Source organism: Danio rerio, chromosome 23 (assembly GCF_049306965.1).
Source record: "Danio rerio strain Tuebingen ecotype United States chromosome 23, GRCz12tu, whole genome shotgun sequence".
Taxonomy (NCBI): domain Eukaryota; kingdom Metazoa; phylum Chordata; class Actinopteri; order Cypriniformes; family Danionidae; genus Danio; species Danio rerio.
Window position 1 is genome coordinate 4,039,086 of NC_133198.1, and position 19,314 is coordinate 4,058,399.

Genomic DNA, 19,314 nt, shown 5'->3' on the forward strand with positions numbered 1-19,314 from the left:
CTGTCTGTCTTTCTATCCGTCTGTTCATCTATCTATCTATCTATCTATCTATCTATCTATCTATCTATCTGTCTGTCTGTCTGTCTGTCTGTCTGTCTGTCTGTCTGTCTGTCTGTCTGTCTGTCTGTCTGTCCGTCCGTCCGTCCGTCCGTCCGTCCGTCCGTCCGTCCGTCCGTCCGTCCGTCCGTCCGTCCGTCCGTCCGTCCGTCCGTCCGTCCGTCCGTCCGTCCGTGTCTTTCTATCCATCTGTCTGTTCGTCTATTTATCTATCTATCTGTATATATTACACTGATAGATTCATCCATCTGCCTGCCTGTCTGTCTGTCTGTCTTTCTATCCGTCTGTTCTTCTATCTATCTATCTATCTATCTATCTATCTATCTATCTATCTATCTATCTATCTATCTATCTATCTATCTATCTATCTATCTATCTATCTATCTATCTATCTATCTATCTATCTATCTATCTATCTATCTATCTATCTATCTATCCTCATATGCAGCACATGCATCTAGTGATGCTGGTCCACACATCTTTGTTGTGATATCCTGTGTTACAATGAATAAAGTGTTCACATGTTAGATGTTAGCTGTTATCATTAGCCCCATGCTATCCCTGCGCTGGATGTGCAGTCACCGCGGCTGCTGTCTGGGGTCCTGGGACAGCCATGTGACACTAAATGCCGAATTAAGAATGGAATTTGGTTAAATATCAGTGGGGGGAGGCAGTGGCACCTTCCTGCTCATTACTGCATGTAATCCTCTTAGCCATTTCACTAGCCACGTGAAAAATGACTGAGCTAATCTGTTTTACTCATTTCACTGATATGATCATCAACAGTCTTGTCATCTTGTCATAGCGAATATGCACACCATTTACGCTGTAGTGTGTTCTGCTTCTTAATTTGTAGGTGTTTTTAGCCTGGTCAAGAACAGAATCACCGCTTCTCAGTTCCTTCACAAAGCCACTAGAAATGTGCATGCATTTGTGTCACAGAGTTTAGCTTTTAAGGCGAGAGTCTTGTTGTTTAAACTTTGAAATTGTGGTTTATTTATTTAGATTGCACCTATTTGAGAATGTCTTTCAATCATTTTGGAGCTCCAGGCTGACAATACCCATTCACCCCACAGAGAACGTCCTTACCACGGACACTTGTTCTGAAATCTACTGCTGACTCTGGTGTATGTCTCCAGTGTTTAAACTCGAGTTATAATTTATTCTGGGTATCTGGTTAATCTTTTGTCTTTTTAATCTATTATAGTTACTTATTAGATGGAATACTTGATTCTGATTGGTCAATTATGACATTCCAAGGTATGTTAGTAAATTAGTGTGCTAGTAAATTATTATGGCTCAGATCAATGTTTTGTGTCGAATTGTTTCGTTTTGTGGCAATGAGCTGTGTAATAACCAGGATAATGTACATCTAGCTGGTTATTTTCATTGAATAAAGCTTTGTAAAACAGCTGAGAGGCCGGCATGGCTTTTCTTCTGTGAGAAAAACCACCAAGATATACATTTCTCTTACATAGCAAACTGTTTTTGCTGAGTGCAAAGCTTTAGATATGTTGACCTCAGCATTTTTTTGTCTAATAAAGGTCTAAACATAGTCGTCCTGGCTAAAACAATGCTAAATTTGGGCTGTCCGTGAAAATCTAATAGACAAGAATAGGCCAAAACTATACTAGTCATCAACTAAACAGAAATGAATGACTACATATAAAGTCTGTTTAATCTGTCTATTTGACGTCTAGTCTAGTTTTAAGCTATTCATAGACGTTTATTAGATTTTCACTGTCAGCCCAAGTTTAGCCTTGTTAGCTGTCTACGTTTAGATGTCTATTAGCCCCTTCAGACCTGAATTATGTTACAAATTTTCAGCAAAATGGGATGTCATGTGATGTCCATTGTAATGGACGCAGGGTCTGATGGGGTTAGACGACTATTAAACACAAAATTATTGGCTGGGGAAATACTCGCTGCCTTTACTGAACTGCATGAGTTTTATAATAACTATTGCAGTTTATTAAGTATCACTGCTGAGCTCGTAAACTGTAAATGTGAGCTTTGAAACTGTGGCAGAAGTAAGTTCCACAGTTTTAAGAAGCTCAACTGTGATTTCTCTTTGTTGACACACTTGTGCTGTCAAGCTGTTGTATTTTTAAATGCAGTATCACATTGATGTGGCTCTTTCTCAGCATGGATGTGGTTACCTGCATCTGAATCACAACTGTGATTCACTCTGTGACATTTTATTGAAGCAAAACTCAACTCCAGTCATGAGTGCTAACCTCATGTTGCTACAAACTATTTATTATACATAAGTGTAACGGAGGCCAGCTAGTGTGTGCTGTGCAGGTAAACCTCACTCCTCTGACCTCTAAAGGTGCTCTAGCGACAGACGCTAGAGGCTTTGGTCTTTAGCCTCCTCGGTAGAGCAACTGAATCCCATGCGGAAGATGGCCGGTTCGATACCAGCTCGGAGCGGGTTGGGTGGCGTAGGATTGGCAAGTTTGCATTGGTGCCGTGACCTGGATGGGAGTGAGGTTTAGGGGGGTGAGTGTAACGGAGGCCAGCCAGTAGGTGCTGTGCAGGTAAACCTCACTCCTATGACCTCTACAGGTGTTCTAGCAACACACGCTAGGGGCCATGGTCTTTAGCTTCCTTGTTAGAGCAACTGACTCCCATGCGGAAGGTCGGCGGTTCGATATCAGCTCAGAGCGGGTTGGGTAGCGTAGCACCGGCGGGGTTACATAAGCATATGCTAAAAACTACCAGAAAACGTAAATGATCATTGAGGCTGTCATAAAACATAAAATAGGTAGAAATTACTCTTTTTGGTTACAATTTACTCAGACATTAGGTTATTTATAATATCCTTTACAACATGGAAGCTAATTCTTGACATTCAATATAAGCCCTGTGAAGTTTTCCAATATTTCCCAAATGACTTTTAACAAAGCAAAGGAAGTGCATTGGTTATTTTAAATGTTACACCAAACTGCAGCTGATGACCCATATTGTGAGTTTAGAAAAGTTGTGTGTTGTGCAGTCTGAAACTAAGAGCAGAGGTGTTTGTAGCCGATATACCAGTGTGGGCGTTTGCAAAGATGGTGTACAGTGTCGCTCTCATTTGCCTGCTGCTGTTGCTCAGAAAAACATGAGGAAGGTCTGGAAATACAGGCTCGGCCAGTGAGTCTGATCAAAAAGTTCATGTAGGAAGTTACCATTTAATATAGCTTGGACCTACTACTTTGACCAGCTGCTAAAGTGAAATGCTGCAGTCATCGTAAATAAAACAGAAGCACATGCAGCATGCAGTATAAAGCCATTGAAGTTTATAGCACCATGTCAGGAAACTGACAAGGAAATGTGTGAGGCGAAAGCAATGACTAGGTTTATAAACCAACCATATCTCATAAACTAAAAACACATGTAAAGTGTCCTGTTATGCTCTTTTGGATGCTCCCTTTCATGCTGTTCATTAATGTAAACGCTTGGCAAAGTTTCTAAGATCATAGTATATTTATTTTTTGTCATGACAACTCTCAGAAAGATTTAGTACGGTAATGAATATGTATATGGTAATGTTGATGTGTTTGGTCTTGGCGGAATAGATCTGCTATGCTGCTGCTGCTTTGATTTTTATGGCTGAGCAGTAATGTGTGTATTTATATAGCGCATTTACCGTTTATGGTCATACACCCAAAGCGCTTCACAATCATGAGAGGAAGGTCTCTCTACACCACCACCACCACGAGTGTGCAGCATCCACTTGCATGTTGCGACGGCAACCACAGGACAATGACGCCAGTGCGCACACCACACACCAACTATATGTGGAGTGGAGAGAATTCAGCCAGTTCAGTAGATGATTGGGAGGCCATGATGAGTAAGGGCTGATGGAGTAAATTTGGCCAGGACACCGGGGTTACACCCCTACTCTTTACGAGAAGTGCCATGGGATTTTTAATGACCACAGAGAGTCAAGACCTCAGTTTAACGTCTCATCAGAAAGACGGTGCCCACTGACAGTATCGTGTCCCCTTCACTTTACTGGGGTATTAGGACTCGCACAAACCACAGATTGAGGTCCTGCTGGCCTCTTTCTAACACTACTTTCAACAGAAACCTAGTTTTCTCATGTGTTCTCGCCTCCAACTACTGACCCGGGTCAGCCCTGCTTAGCTTCAGCGAGTAACCAGTCCTAGGCTGCAGGGTGATATGGCTCTGGCAAGTACCGAGACATGCTATTGCTAGTATATTCACAGAAATGCAATCTGAGAACACACTGCTGCTGCAAACATAATATATGTTTATCTAAACAGATCTAAACTCAGGTGGAGCTGGGGTGAAGGAGGGTCTCCAAAAAACACACCAATATTCCTAGCGTGAAACAAAATTGTGCCATTTAACATGCTAAGTAAGCTCATTGGCTGCTGAGGCAACATTAACCAATCACTTGTGCCATGTAGTTGATGACATAGGAATAGATAATGGATGTTTCTCAATTCCAAGAACGCAGAGAACAGACTTGGGTTCTTGTGGAGAGCGGTCTTGCCAGGTGTCCTCGGAAGAACGAACTCAGGAGACCACGAGGGCAGAGAACGCGTCCTTTGAGAAATGGGATGCTGCGTTCTTCCTGATGGTCACATGACCTTCACGCGTTTTAAATGGAAATTATTTAAACATAACAGCACTCATACAACGATTTATTGTTTTTCCCCTTTTCAAAATATATACTTTGCATAAAAGCATTATAAATATATGTTGCACAATATAAATAAAACACATTTTAATACGAATTTTAGCAAACAAACACCCTTAATGTGTTTATTCCTTTATTAAGATGTTCATGGTAATGTTTACTTTCACCGTTTCATTTAGGGAAACTCCTGAGGTAAAAAAGTGATATCTCTGAACTTTAATAATAAATCTAGATAAAATGCTGCGCTTCCCACCCCCAGTCGCAACGACTTCTGGGACTTCCAGAGCGAGTTCGGTGCTCAAGTCTGCATCATTGCGTCCTCGATATCAAGATCACATCCGGGAAGTTTCACGCGTCCTCCGTACTTGCGGTCTTGAGTATTGGAACTGAACTTAGGCAGCTGATGATGACGTTGCACGAGAACACGAGGACACAAGACCGCTGAAGAACGCATATTGAGAAACAGCCAATGTGTGACCTGTCAGTTTGTGCGTGCATATAGTTTCACGACCAAACTTTAAATGTTTTTGCCTCCCAAACAAAGTGATTCTGAAACAAATTCCTGCACAAAACTAGTTTTGTAAATAATCTGAGTGACTTAACGATTTGATCAGTCAGCGATTTGATTTACCTTAAATCAGTGGTTCTTATACTTTTTTCACCAAGTACCACCTCAGAAAAAAATTGTCTCTCCAAGTACCACCAAAATGAGCAGTATTGAAATACAGTAGCGTATAGGCCCAGTAAAGCAGCTACAACTCTGCATAGTTAAAAAAACGTGACAGATTACCTCAGAAGCATAGGCTATATGTCATATATAGCATATTATATACATAATTTTTGATAAATTTTGAAATATATGTAGCATGTACATGACATATTTCATTCCTTCGTGTACCACTAGAAGGAAGTCCGCGTACCATTAGTGGTACACGTACCACAGTTTGAGAACCACTGCCTTAAATCATTCAATTGTGTCTCTCCAGCAACTGCACACAACAAACAAACAAGGGAAAAACAGACTAAGAATCATTCACTTGTTTCCCATTTGTACAAAATAACTAACTCTTTTTCTCCAATGAATATTAGAACCATAAACAGATCTCAGTAATCATAGCAAAGTTTATCTGGACCACAAAATCGCCTTTGCTTGGCTCCAGGAACAGGGTTGAGCATCACTGCAGTAAAGAATGAATAAGTGTTCATTTTTTAATGAACTATCCCTTTAACTATACTGATTTTAACAGCCTACTAAATTCATTTTTATTTCTAGTGCTATGTAGATAGTGGTAAAGCTGCTAATATTTTCATAATATTTCAAATTGTGGGACATAGTCAGCATATCAGGTCGGCAGGAGAGTAGTGTAGAATGCTGGTGTAGTTCTAGATCAGGGGTGTCCAAACTCAGTCCTGGAGGGCCGGTGTCCTGCACTGCAAAAAATGCTTTTCTTGCTTAGATTTTTTGTCTTATTTCTAGTCTAAATATCTAAACATTCCTAAATCAAGAAGAATTTTCTAGACAACCAAAATACATTGTCTCGTTTTGAGAAATAATATGCCAATATTAAGTGAGTTTTTCCTTAAAACAAGCAAAATAATCTGCCAATGGGGTGAGCAAAATAATCTTACATCAAAAGAAATAACAAGATTATTTTGCTTGTTTTAAGGAAAAACTCACTTAATATTGGCATATTATTTCTCAAAACAAGACCATATGTTTTGCTTGTCTAGAAAATGCTTCTTGATATAAGAAATTTTAGATATTTAGACTAGAAACAAGACAAAAAATCTAAAGAAGAAAAGCATTTTTTGCAGTGTGGAGAGTTTAGCTCCAATCCTAACCAAACACACCTGAACCAGCTAATCTATCCCGATATACTGGAAACTTCCGGGCAGGTGTGTTGAAGCAAGTTAGAGCTAAAGTCAGCAGGACACCGGCCCTCCAGGACCGAGGTGGGACACCCCTGTTCTAGATAAATTAAAACTGATTCAGTTCAATTCAACTGTCTCTGTTGAGAGACACCAGCACACATTCGTCAAACATCTGTCTTCATGGTATCCAGTGTTCAGTGCAGGCTGTGAGGTTAACAAAAGGATTTCACTGACTGGTCATTAAAGCTGATTTATTATGACTCTGTCGGCAAGGACCTGCCGCCATGACGACAGTATCAACAGAGATCCCCGTTGCTGTAACAACACGGCAGACGTCTCATCTGCTTGGCAAGAGACATTGTGTTTAATTAGCGGTGCGCCCCTCGACGCCTCCATCTGGCCTGCAAATAAATCGTGTTGTGTATACATTACAGCAGACAAACCTAAACACGGTATAAAGCAAGACCAACGCAAGAACAAGGAGAGCCCTAATTGAGGTCCTCAACTTAAGCATCTAGTCAAGAGGAGGAGGATGCGAGAGACAACATGTTTAAAATGATCTGACCAATGGGGTGGCGAAGTAGGTAGCACAATCACTTCACAGCAAGAAGGTCGCTGGTTCGAGCCTCAGTACATTTGAACATTTGACATACGATTATGTTGTTAAACTCGTAGCAGTGCGATATGGCTGTATAGACACAACGCACACCTCCCTCTATTGCTAATATACAGCCATATTGCACTGCTACTGGTGTGATATTGCTCATATATAAAATCTCTACTTTTAAATGAACCAACTACATTAGCCGTGTCTGTCATGTGTTAAGCTCTCTCAGCCATCATCTGAATGAATAACTGTAGTGCTTCAGCTGTAAGTGATAAGCGCCGTTTGCTGATTTGATGCTGAGGGTTCCTGTGACTGTTCAGCTGAAGATGGATTTTCCACCAGCAGGTCATTTTACTGCGCTGAAGCAAAGCGTCTGGTCACTAAACTCTAAACATGAGCATAGTACACAAGAACATTGCCTCAGCAGCCATAATCATTTTCACTCTTCATGTGAGCGTTATTACTGAGGGACTGGTATGTATGCGTGAGTGTGTGCGCCTGTGTATGTGTGTGTAAAAGTCCACTGATACCTTATGAGCACCCCATGACTGGCCTCCATGTGATCTGCTGTACAGCTCACATAAGATCAATGCTAGCATATGTTTCTGAGTTTTTTTTTTTAATGAACCCTTTCCACAAGCCTGTTGTGATGCGTTTGACGATCTTTAGCATCTTAAATCCTTAAAAGTTTTAAAAATTTAGAGTTTATGTGTGTATTTTATCATCTTTGCTTTAAATGAGAAAATTACTGCTTGTGCAAGGGGTTTCTAATGCAGCATCTATGGGACAGGACAGTAAATTTGACTTTATCATCTCCTTTGGCTGCCGTCATCAGATGTAAAAATATATGATCGTAATTAATAAGATTGTCAAATATATATATATATATATATATATATATATATATATATATATATATATATATATATATATATATATATATATACATACATACATACATACATACATACATACATACAAACACACACACACATAAATATATATAAATTTATTAATCCGGGCTCGCCACTGCGGAATGAACCGGCAACTTATCCAGCACGTTTTTACAAAGGGGATGCCCTTCCAGCCGCAACGCATCTCTGGGAAACACCCATACACTCTCATTTACACACACTACGGACAATTTAGCCTACCCAATTCACTTGTGGACTTGTGGGAGAAACCGGAGCACCCAGAGGAAACCCATGCAAACACGAGAGAACATGCAAACTCCACACAAAAATGCCAACTGACCTAGCTGAGGCATCTTTTCTCTCTCATTATCCTCCGCTTGACTAGATGCTTAAGTTGAGGTCTTCAATTAAGGCTCTGCGTTGGTCTTGCTTTCAAAGTAAATTTTAAGATTGGATCAAGTGAAAGAAATATGGTTTCTGGTTTTCACCTGTTTTATTCAATGCGCCTTAGAGCAATAAAATGAAGCCCCTATAGGCAAACTTAATTTACCTAAGTAGATTTTTACTTTGCAGCAGCAGTTTTCATGTCATGTGACCACAATTAGAATGAATGATCCGTTATAATCTAATGATCATTTTCTGAATGATTTCTGAATGATCAGCTGACACTGAACACTTTAACAATGATACTGTAAAGTCAGCTTTTTCAGGAATCCTCTAAAAACACACATTAAACACTGTTGTAATATGTGCAACTTTGATTTTTACATTATTTTATATCTAATTTATCAGTTGCAGGGAAACATTTTAAACATTTTTATCACCCCAAACCATAATAGCCATGAGTATTTACATTTCCAGCAGTGATCGTCTTAATACGCGTGTCTGGACTGAGCGGGCTCTTGAAGGCTTTAAATCAGAAGCCAGCAGCGGCAGCTTCAGGATCATGTGGTCTGGGCTTACTCCAGTCACAAGGCTCTTTATGGCCGTCTGGGGGTTGAAGTGCTGGCGCTCTGCTGACAGGACGCGACAGGGTTCACGTCAGGAGAAATCAATGAAAGCAGACCAATTACCCCTCATAATGTAATAAACCGCATGTGCTGATAATAGTCATATAACTCCGCACAATATTGAATGCAATTTTATCACATTACACTAATGTTTAGCTAAGAGGTTGAGTCAAGGTACATGAGATACGCCGTGAGAAAATCAGATTTACAAAGATTTATACTGGTTCAAACTGGTTTATTAAAAATTAATTTCCATCTTACAAGTTCAGGTTCTATATGTTCCCATAATGTTCCCTACCACTAAATGATATTATATTACTTTTTGAATGGTCTTAGAATATTCAAAACATCCGTTTTTTTAAACAATGTACTAACAATGGCTCTCATTAAGTGAAGTTTAGTTTTAAACTAATTTCGAGAGGAGCATGTGCTCATGATTGACCCAGCTGGTCCACATTAACTAATTATGATCCTTCAATCAAAGGATCCCAAATCACTATATATATATCCTCATTTCCTTTCTACAACTATCTTCGTCTGGAAGAAACCCCCCTCCTCCCCTTCTTCCTCCTTTATCCAGAATGGGCGGCACGGTGGCCCAGTGACTAGCACTGTTGCCTCACAGCAAGAATACCAATGGTGTTGGGTCCTCGCTGAGCCATCTGGTATTTCTGTGTGGAGTTTGCATGTTCTCCCCGTGTCCGCGTGGGTTTCCCCCAGGTTTCCCGGTTTCCTCCCACCATCCAAATGTGCTCTATATTATAGATAAAACAAGCCTAAACCTTTTTTATAATGTCTTACTCTCAGGAAGTTCGCCTTGGCCTCAGCAGCGGGGGAGTTTGAGATAGACCTGAGCTCAATCTCCACTCGCCCTGCAAAAGGGGGGGAGCCCTGGGCTCGAGGATCCCTTGAGCTCAGGGCTCTCTCCCGGGACAGCATGCCAAACAAGCTATGTATAAATCATGAGCTAAGTGTGAACTCTTGAAGTAATAATTGTGTATGATTTCACATTTATACAGACATTTAAAGTTCTCGCAAAAACTTTCCACCTAATTCAGAAGATGTGCATACACTCAGCCCCGTGCAGAGACTATCCAGGGGGCATATGCAGGAGGAAATTTTTGAAGGGTGGGAGGGGGTGGGGCTGTTGGAGAGCAGGTGATTGGGTCTGGTTGTCGCTAACTGAACCTCGGCTCAGTTGGCGTTTCTGTGTGGAGTTTGCATGCTCTCCCTGCGTTCGCGTGGGTTTCCCCTACAGTCCAAAGACATGCAGTATAGGTGAATTGGGTAGGCAATCAGTGTGTGTGTGTGTGTTTCCCAGAGATGGGTTGCGGCTGGAAGGGCATCTGCTGTGTAAAAACGGACTGGATAAGTTGGCAGTTCATTCCGCTGTTGCGACCCCGGATTAATAAAGGGACTAAGAAAATTATTGTTTGCTAATATTTGATGACAGCTCCAGAAGAACATACTTAGTAATTTGGGATTATTTTGTTTGGGGGGGATTTTATGGTGGGCATATCTTATATTTTCACATCTCGATGTTGACAGATAACATCTTAAGACCCAAGGTGCTTTTTTACATGCATTTTTTTTTATTTCTCTTTGCTATTTGGGCTTATTGGAAGTATCATCTATTGATATGATGTCCTTTTAGAGAAAAATGTTGTCCATATATGTGGACTCGTGGTCCGAATTTACATAAAACGCTTTTCCCCGAATTTTTTTATGCATATTTAACATAGAATTATTGACTATCGGAGACTAAAAACTAAATATTTTCCCCTTTTGGACAGTTAAAAATACAGTTTGGGACATTTCATATGCTGCAAAACAGTTGCAGGATGACGCTGTATGTCTCTAACAAAATAAAAAAACATTCAAACTATTTTAAACAGCCACTTCAGAGCTAAAATGTGCTGTCCACTTAGAGGAGTGCTTATCTGTACCTGATTCTGAATAAACATTCTTTATAGTTTTCACCAGTGTATCATTTTGCTATGACACATGTAGAAGGAATGAATGACTCCCACACTGTATGATTGGATAATAATCGGAGACTATGGAAAGCATTCCTAAGATTCCTCCTCTATGTGTGTGTGTGTGTGTGTGTGTGTGTGTGTGTGCGTGCATGTGACTTAATGGCAGCTCATGTATGTTGTGGAGATACATTGTAAAAGAAAATGCAGGGCTCCACACTATTCACTCATGTTCTCCCAACACAAACCTATTAAGTTAACTTAACAAATGTAAGTGAATTGAAGACAAAGCAATTAAGTTGTCCTCAAAAAGTCTCAAGAACTGTGTGGTTTCAGCTCATTTTAAATAAGCAGTTTGAACAAGCAGAAAAATCTACATTTATTTCAGTGTATCTCTCAAAAGGCGAGGCAGTGGTGCAGTAGGTAGTGCTGTCGCCTCACAGCAAGAAGGTCGCTGGTTCGAACCTCGGCTCAGTTGGCGTTTCTGTGAGGAGTTTGCATGTTCTCCCTGCCTTCGCATGGGTTTCCTCCGGGTGCTCCGGTTTTCCCCAATGTCCAAAGACATGCGGTACAGGTGAATTGGGTAGGCTAAATTATCCGTAGTCTATGAGAGTGTGTGGATGTTTCCCAGAGATGGGTTGCGGCTGGAAGAGCATCCGCTGCGTAAAAACTTGCTGGATAAGTTGGCGGTTCATTCCGCTGTGGCAACCCCAGATTAATAAAGGGACTAATCCGACAAGAAAATGAACGAATGAATGTATCTCTCAAATTGAAAGGGTTAAATGAGCTCAACGTGGACAAACCTGTTGTAGCAAGTGTGTGTGTGTGTAAAAAAAAAAAAGGATGTTCAAACGGAGATGAGCTTTATAAATTTTAACCACATGCTCTTACGGCGTGATAATTATTCCAGTGTTCCCTGCCATGAAAAGAGGTTTGCGGTCATGTGCAGTAAATGGGTGTAGTTTAAGGGGAATAGTTGTAAATCTTTTCTAGAAACACACACGCATTCACTGACTTTGAGTGTGAGCATGAGGAAATGCGGTTTATCTTTGGGGCAGTCCTGCCTGCCATAAAGAGCCATTGTTTTCTGCTCTATCAGCATGGCCTTGTGACTGCACAGGACTCACACACACACACACACACACACACACACACACACACACATTCTCCTTAGTGAAGGACAGACTCTAGTATCATGACACATCACATTTGATGTCACTGATGCTAGAAACTAATGTCTTAAAATAAGGATGTTCTTGTGTGTGAAATCTCTTGATTGTGCAATAACACACGCTTTCTCAATGACACCACTATGCTAATAGATTTGTTAGGCTTTATCTTCTACACTTATCAGCAAGACTATATGGTTACACTTTATTTTTAGGTAAGGTGGTTACAGTGAAATGATTCATTTGACTGCCGTGCCATTCATGCATTCATTTGCACTCGGCTTAGTCCCTGATTATCAGGGGTCGCCACAGTGGAATGAACCGCCAACTATTCCAGCATATGTTTTACTCGCGGATGCCCTTCCAGCCCTGTACTGGGAAACACCCTTGCATTTGCACACGCACTCATACACTACAGCCAATTTAGTGAATTCAATTCACCTATAGACCATTTTGAGGGATGTAAACAATAACATCGATCCTAACATAGGATGGGTGTTATGTACCCTGTGTGCATCTGGTGTTCACCTGCTGTGCTTTGCATTTTGACGGAGCGTTGTGTGCGCCTGCAGTTGCATGTCTGTCAACATTGGGATGTGAAAATATATAAACTGAATGTTTTGAGGATTGCAGGAGGGGTGATGGCAGAAATGTCAATGGAATGGAAGAGAATCCTGCCATTTTTATTTTTATTTAAAGTGTTTTCATGTCTAAATAAAATGAAAGCACAGAAAAGATTCACAATAAACAGCAAGAGGTGTCCCTTGGTAATTCTGCAGTATGGGTTTGTGTTTAGGGAGGATCGCCTCTTAAATGTTTATTGCCACCCTTCATAGAAAGATTAAAAATATAAGAGAAATACAGGAAAATACCTGTATAGGATGATAGCAGGATAGAAATGTAAAATGCGGGAAAATCCCGGGAAAAAACGGGAGGGATGACAGGTATGGAGTTGTAAAAGTTTAAGTTTAAGGCATGTCCAAACTCAGTCCTGGAGGGCCGGTGTCCTGCAAAGTTTAGTTCCAACCCCAATCAGACACACCTGGGCTAGCTAATCAACTCCGCTTTCTAGAACCTTCCTTCCAGGTGTGTTGAGGCAAGTTGGAGCTAAAATCTTTAGGACCCCGGCCCTCCAGGACCGAGTTTGGACACCCCTTATTTCCTTCATGTTGACCCAACACAAATCACTTGTGTGTAACCCAGAAGTGTTTGACAGTGTGTAGTTATTCTGCTTTTAATAACCCGCCTCTCTCTCTCTTTCTCATCAGTTAATGAGTACCTGTTCATGGTTCAGGCCCGTGGAATCCAGATCCGTGAAAATGTGAGGAATATGGGGGCTCAGGTTCTGGAGCAGGTGGTCCGAAGTGCTTACAGCATCAACGGCACAGGTACGACACACTGATTTATTCCCATCATTGTTAAACAGGAAACACCACTCACCTTCCTTCCCATTGAAGGCATCCTGTCAGCAGCACTACCACATCCTCAGGAAATCCATGCTCATTTATTAAGTAAGGATTTAAGCTGGCTCCGTTTAGCCGGTGGTGTAAAATACTCAACTTACCTTCAAAGTAGTTTTAAAGAGCCCCTATTATGGGTTTTTGAAAATGACCCTCCATGTAGTGTGTATCAACTCTAAGTAAAGTGAAATATCCAGCTTAAATCTGAAAGTGCAAAGTGTTTAAAACTATTGATTTATTAATAAAAGAGTTGACTCCTAGTACTTCAAATTAATTGTCTTGATAACGAATCTTTAGCCGTTTTGGTGTGACGTCAATACAAAACTCAAGCCTCGCCCAATTGTTGCGCTCGCACAACCAGGAAAAATTTAAACTCCGCCCACAAACACTGTAGCAAAGGAAAAGAGGAAGACAAACACTCTAGCAGATCCCGGCTGAATCAAGTCATGAAGACGCTGTGCTCTTATTAGCTGGATATTATTGGAAGTGTGAGGGGAAAAGTTAGTGTTATTTCTCCACCCAAAGATTAAACTGTGAAGAGTAAGTGGTTGAGGTTTATTTTTACAAAAATACCTCAGCATTATAGCCCCAGCCTTGTGCTGTTACTGTCATTCTTCTGACGAAAGCTTAAGCAATCTACATGCTTACAAATGAGTATTCATCGCCTGTTTGGTAAAGGACGGATCAAAAAAGACTATTGATTTGTGGGAGCTCGACCGGAACTTTATCAGTACACAGTTCATGGACCTGTTTCTTCCTCCATTTCAGAAGTGTAAGCAAGAGCGATTAAGTTTTGTTACTTGTAACCGCTTGTACTCTATCTGGTTAACTCTTTATTTTCTTATATCGTGTCTAACGCCACGTTGAAAACGCACCGCGTGCTGCTTTGTTTACGGATTTAAATGCGTTTGTGGGCTTGTGTTCCACTGCCGTTTGTCATTGCTATAGCCATCATCAGCTGTTCCTACACAAGTGCGGTGGTCAAGGTTTAAAATAGTTCATTATCGGGGGTGGTTGAAATTACAAGAGTTTTCCAGGATAAAAACAAAACGGGAGGGTGGCGGGAGATGGGTCTGAGATACGTGAGACTCCCGGGGAAAAAACAGGAGTGTTGGCAGGTATGCTCACATATACACTCTGCACTCTGACTACTTCAGTATTGTTGATAAGCCGTGGTGTCATGGCCACTCTCAAAACATGACCTTTTTTAATGTATAAAAGGGGCTCTTTAAAAATGTGTACTTTTTTGGAGTACATTTTTGTGCTTATCTGTAAACACTACCTGTTAAGTAGAATAATCAGTTCTGTGATTCCTGTCCATTTAAATGACACATACACTGAAAAAAATCATTCAAAGATGATTCCTTGGATTTACTCAATTTTTTTACGTTAAGTTGTTGTAAACAATTTATTTGCGCTGAATTTAAACAAACAAATTAAGTTGAACATTATTAAACTTAATTTGTTTGTTTAAATTCAACACAAATAAATTGTTTGCAACAGTTTTGCATGCAACACTTTTTTCAGTGTAGGCAGTGCGGATAGTGGAAGCATTAAAACTTTTAAAGCATTATAAGTGTCCTAGAAGAAGCTAAATTATTACAGCCAACAAGCAAGAGAGTGTTTAGATGATGATGATGAGGAAGATGTCCACTGTATGAGGACTGAAATCACCAAATGGCCTTAAACAGTCTCTAAACGCACTACAGAATGTTACGTTTTCACACAAACTTCATGTATTCTCTCAGTGCTGCAGGACCTTGGTTTGTGGCGCCACCTGCTGAATGCTCATAGCTTATTAATCAGGGGTCAAAGGTCATAGTCTAAGGGTTTATACAGTTGAAAGTAGAAGTTTACATACACTCTAAAAAAGGAACATAACCATTTTTTTTTTAAATGTCTGATGTAAAGTTGAGTCACATTAACAGCTGACTTTTTTTAAATGGTTAAGTGCCTTTTAATAGAGTTTATGTAAACTTCTGGTTTCAACTGTATATCAGCAGTGTTCTTACATTAAATTAATCCTACATTTTGAATGTATTTCCCATGAATGTTAAACAATTTACACTTAGAAACACTCTTAAAAGGAAGCGGCACTGATGTAAGCTACATGTTTAATATCAAGTCAAAGTCAAAGTCAGCTTTATTGTCAAATCAGCCACATGTACAAGACATACAGAGAATCGAAATTGCGTTACTCTCAGACCCAAGGTGCTTAACATTAATATAAAATATATATATATAAAAAATAGTAGAGTTTAAGAAAAAAAGAAAATTTAGAAAATTTACAGTATATATATGCAGGGTATAAGGTTGAATTTTTGTCAAGCAACTGTACTTTTACTTGAGTATGAAGATTCAGTGCTCTTTTCACCACTTTCACTTTCCAGCATACTTTGCAACACAAAATAAAATTTCAATAAGGTGTAAGACACAGGGGTCAAACTCAGTTCCTGAAGGGCCACAGCTCTGCACAGTTTAGCTTTAATCTTAATTAAACACGCCTGATCAAACTAATTAGGTCCTTTAGGCTTGTTTGAAACCTACAGATAAGGGTTGGAAATAATCTCTGCCCTCCAGGATCTAAGTTTAACACTCCTGATATTAGAGGAATACACTTTTTCATGAATAAACTCATCGCTTTTAGTATCTCCCATGCGATATTTTTGTTTAAACCACACAAAATGTTGTATGTTGTGGTGTTCTAATACAGGAATGTTTGATTCTGTCATTTTCTAGACTACACCTATGAGTTTAACTTCAGCGAGACAGACGCGTCCCCCACTCCTTTTCTCCCGGAGGGCTTCACGTATAAGCCTGAGCAGGTCTGCCCAGAGAAGCTGCCCTCCATGAGTAAGTGCTTATGCTTCAGCTCTGTTCACACTACAGGCTTCTTCTGTGGAGGAATGTGAAATTCAGCAGTTATATATGCGATATTCAGTCATGACATATGAAATAAAAAAAACTATGGATACTGTAGGCCTGTGCTGGCATTTCTCCTGCGGTGTTGCTATCAGTGTGTGAAGAGTGAGGAAGAGGGTTGCATTGACAATCCAACACAACGGGCAGCACACTGAACACATTTTCTAAGTGGTCAGAAACTTGTAAATAACTCATGAAAGAATAAAGTTGTGTTAAAATCAAACACATCATTGTTTTTCTTGTGAAATTCCCAATGAGTTTGATGTGTCACATGACTTTCTTCCTATTGAATAAAACAAAAGTTGCATCCAAGATGGCCGACTTCAAAATGGCCACCATGGTCACCACCCATCTTGAAAAGTTTACCCCCTCACATATACTAGTGTGCCACAAACAGGACATTAATATCACCAACCATTCCTATTTTATTAAGGTGTATCCATATAAATGGCCCACCCTGCACAAGTTTCTTGGCTGGCCGCTTATGATCTGACCACTAGCAGGTTATGGTTTTTGAATCAGAATCTTCTGGTTGTGCTTTTAACAGTAGACAGCGTTGTACATGTTGAAGATCCAGAACTAAATGTCAAGAAACCCACAAGCAAGTGTGTTTTCACACCCTGTAATACCAATGCTGTTACAATCAACGTGAGAAATCTGTCTTCTGTCTGCAGAGGGCCGGCTGAAGGTGAACATGAGTGAGATCGCTCTAGACGAGGTGGAGAAACTGCTGAAGCTAAATGATCCGGGTCTGTCAGTCGGAGGCCACTGGAAACCCCATGACTGTCGCCCACGCTGGAAGGTGAGTGACGCGCTTCCTGCTGGTTTAAATGACACACATTTCCTGCAGTTTGTTCTACTTCAGAAGTGTTGTGGTCTAAAAGCTACAGAAATCAGTCAGTTTGTTGCAAGAAGTCCAGTTATCATTGGGGTTACACCAAGCACGATAAATATAAAGATAAGGATATACAGTCGACACAATTCTAAAAATCGTTCTGAATGAAAAACAACATCAGAGCTAAAACAAAACATTTCAAAACATTTTTCCCAGCTAATAAAGGAAAAAATTGAAACATAAAACCAACCATCAAGGATTTCGGGGACAACACATACACTTAATACACAAATACACTTCCCTGAACATCTGCACATTGACATCCCTATACAGTCTTATTCCAAAATAGATTAAATTGAATTATTTCCTCAACATTCTACACACAATCCCCCATAATAACAATGTGAGAAAAGAGTTTTTGAAATTGTTGCAAATTTATTAAAAATAAAAAAGCTGAAAAATCACATGTACATCAGTATTCACAGCCTTTGCTCAATACTGTGTTGATGCCCCTTTGGCAGCGATTACAGCCTCAAGTCTTTCTGAATATGATCACACAAGCTTGGCACATCTGTCTTTGGGAGTTTTTGCCCATTCCTCTTTGCAGTCCCTCTCAAGATCTATCAGGTTGGATGGGAGGCGACGGTGTACAGCCATTTTCAGATCTCTCCTGAGATGTTCAATAGGATTTAGGTCTGGGCTCTGGCTGGGCCACTCAAGGACATTCACTGAGTTGTTGTGAAGCCACTCCATTGATATTTTGGCGGTGTGCTTTGGGTCATTGGAAGCTGAAAGATGAGCCGTCGCCCCAGTCTGAGGTCAAGAGCACTCTGAAGCAGGTTTATACTGAGGATGTCTCTGTACATTGCTGCGTTCATCTTTCTCTCTATCCTGACTAGTCTTCCAGTTCCTGCTGCTGAAAAACATCCCCACAGCATGATGCTGCCACCACCATGATTCACTGTAGGGATGGTATTAGCCTGATGTTGAGCGCTGCCTGCTTTTCTCCAAATGTAACGCCTGGCATTCACTCCAAAGAGTTCAATATGAGAATTTTGTCTGAGAGTCCTTCAGATGCTTTTTGGCAAATTCCAGGCATGGAGTGGCTTCTGTCTGACCACTCTACCATACAGGCCTGATTGGTGGATTGCTGCACAGATGGTTGTCCTTCTGTAAGGTTCTCCTCTCTCCACAGAAGAACGCCGGAGCTCAGACAGAGTGACCATAGGGTTATTAATTAGCCTTGTGCCTTGAGACATTCCTGTCTCGGAGGTCTACAGACAAATCCTTTGTCTTCATGCTTGGTTTGTGCTTTGACATGCACTGTTAACCCTGGGACCTTATATAGACAGGTGAATGCCTTTTCAAATCATGTCCAATCAACTGAGTTGACCACAGGTGAACTCCAATGAAGCTGCTGAAACATCTCAAGAATGATCAGAGGAAACAGAATGTACCTGAGCTCATTGTAGAGCTTCACGGCAAAGGCTGTGAATACTGATGTACATGTGATTTTTCAGGTTTTTTATTTTGAATAATTTTGCAACAATTTCAAAATATATATATATTTTTAAGATTGTCATTATAGAGTATTGCGTGTAGAATTTTGAGGAAATAAATGAATTTAACCCATTTTGGAATAAGGCCGTAGCATAAAAAAATGTGGACAAAGTGAAGCGCTATGAATACTTTCCGGATGCACTGTAGTACAAAGCGATATTTAAGTAAGTAGTGCACTTATAAGTATACTACTAGTGCACTGTAAAAATGACATAACAAGCAGTCATGACTACACACATGTTTTTATGCTGCTTTAAGCTATAGCCTTATTTCAATTC

At 40.3% G+C, this 19,314-nt stretch overlaps 1 protein-coding gene across 1 annotated transcript in view; it reads left to right on the forward strand.

Moving 5' to 3' along the window:
- The window catches only part of b4galt5 (UDP-Gal:betaGlcNAc beta 1,4- galactosyltransferase, polypeptide 5), a 58,882-nt gene that overhangs the window by 16,683 nt on the left and 22,885 nt on the right, over positions 1-19,314 (forward strand). The window contains exons 2-4 of the mRNA NM_001045332.2: positions 13,528-13,647; positions 16,459-16,572; positions 17,316-17,443. Coding sequence (NP_001038797.2) covers positions 13,528-13,647; positions 16,459-16,572; positions 17,316-17,443 — 362 coding nt within the window. The remainder of the gene's footprint in view (positions 1-13,527; positions 13,648-16,458; positions 16,573-17,315; positions 17,444-19,314) is intronic.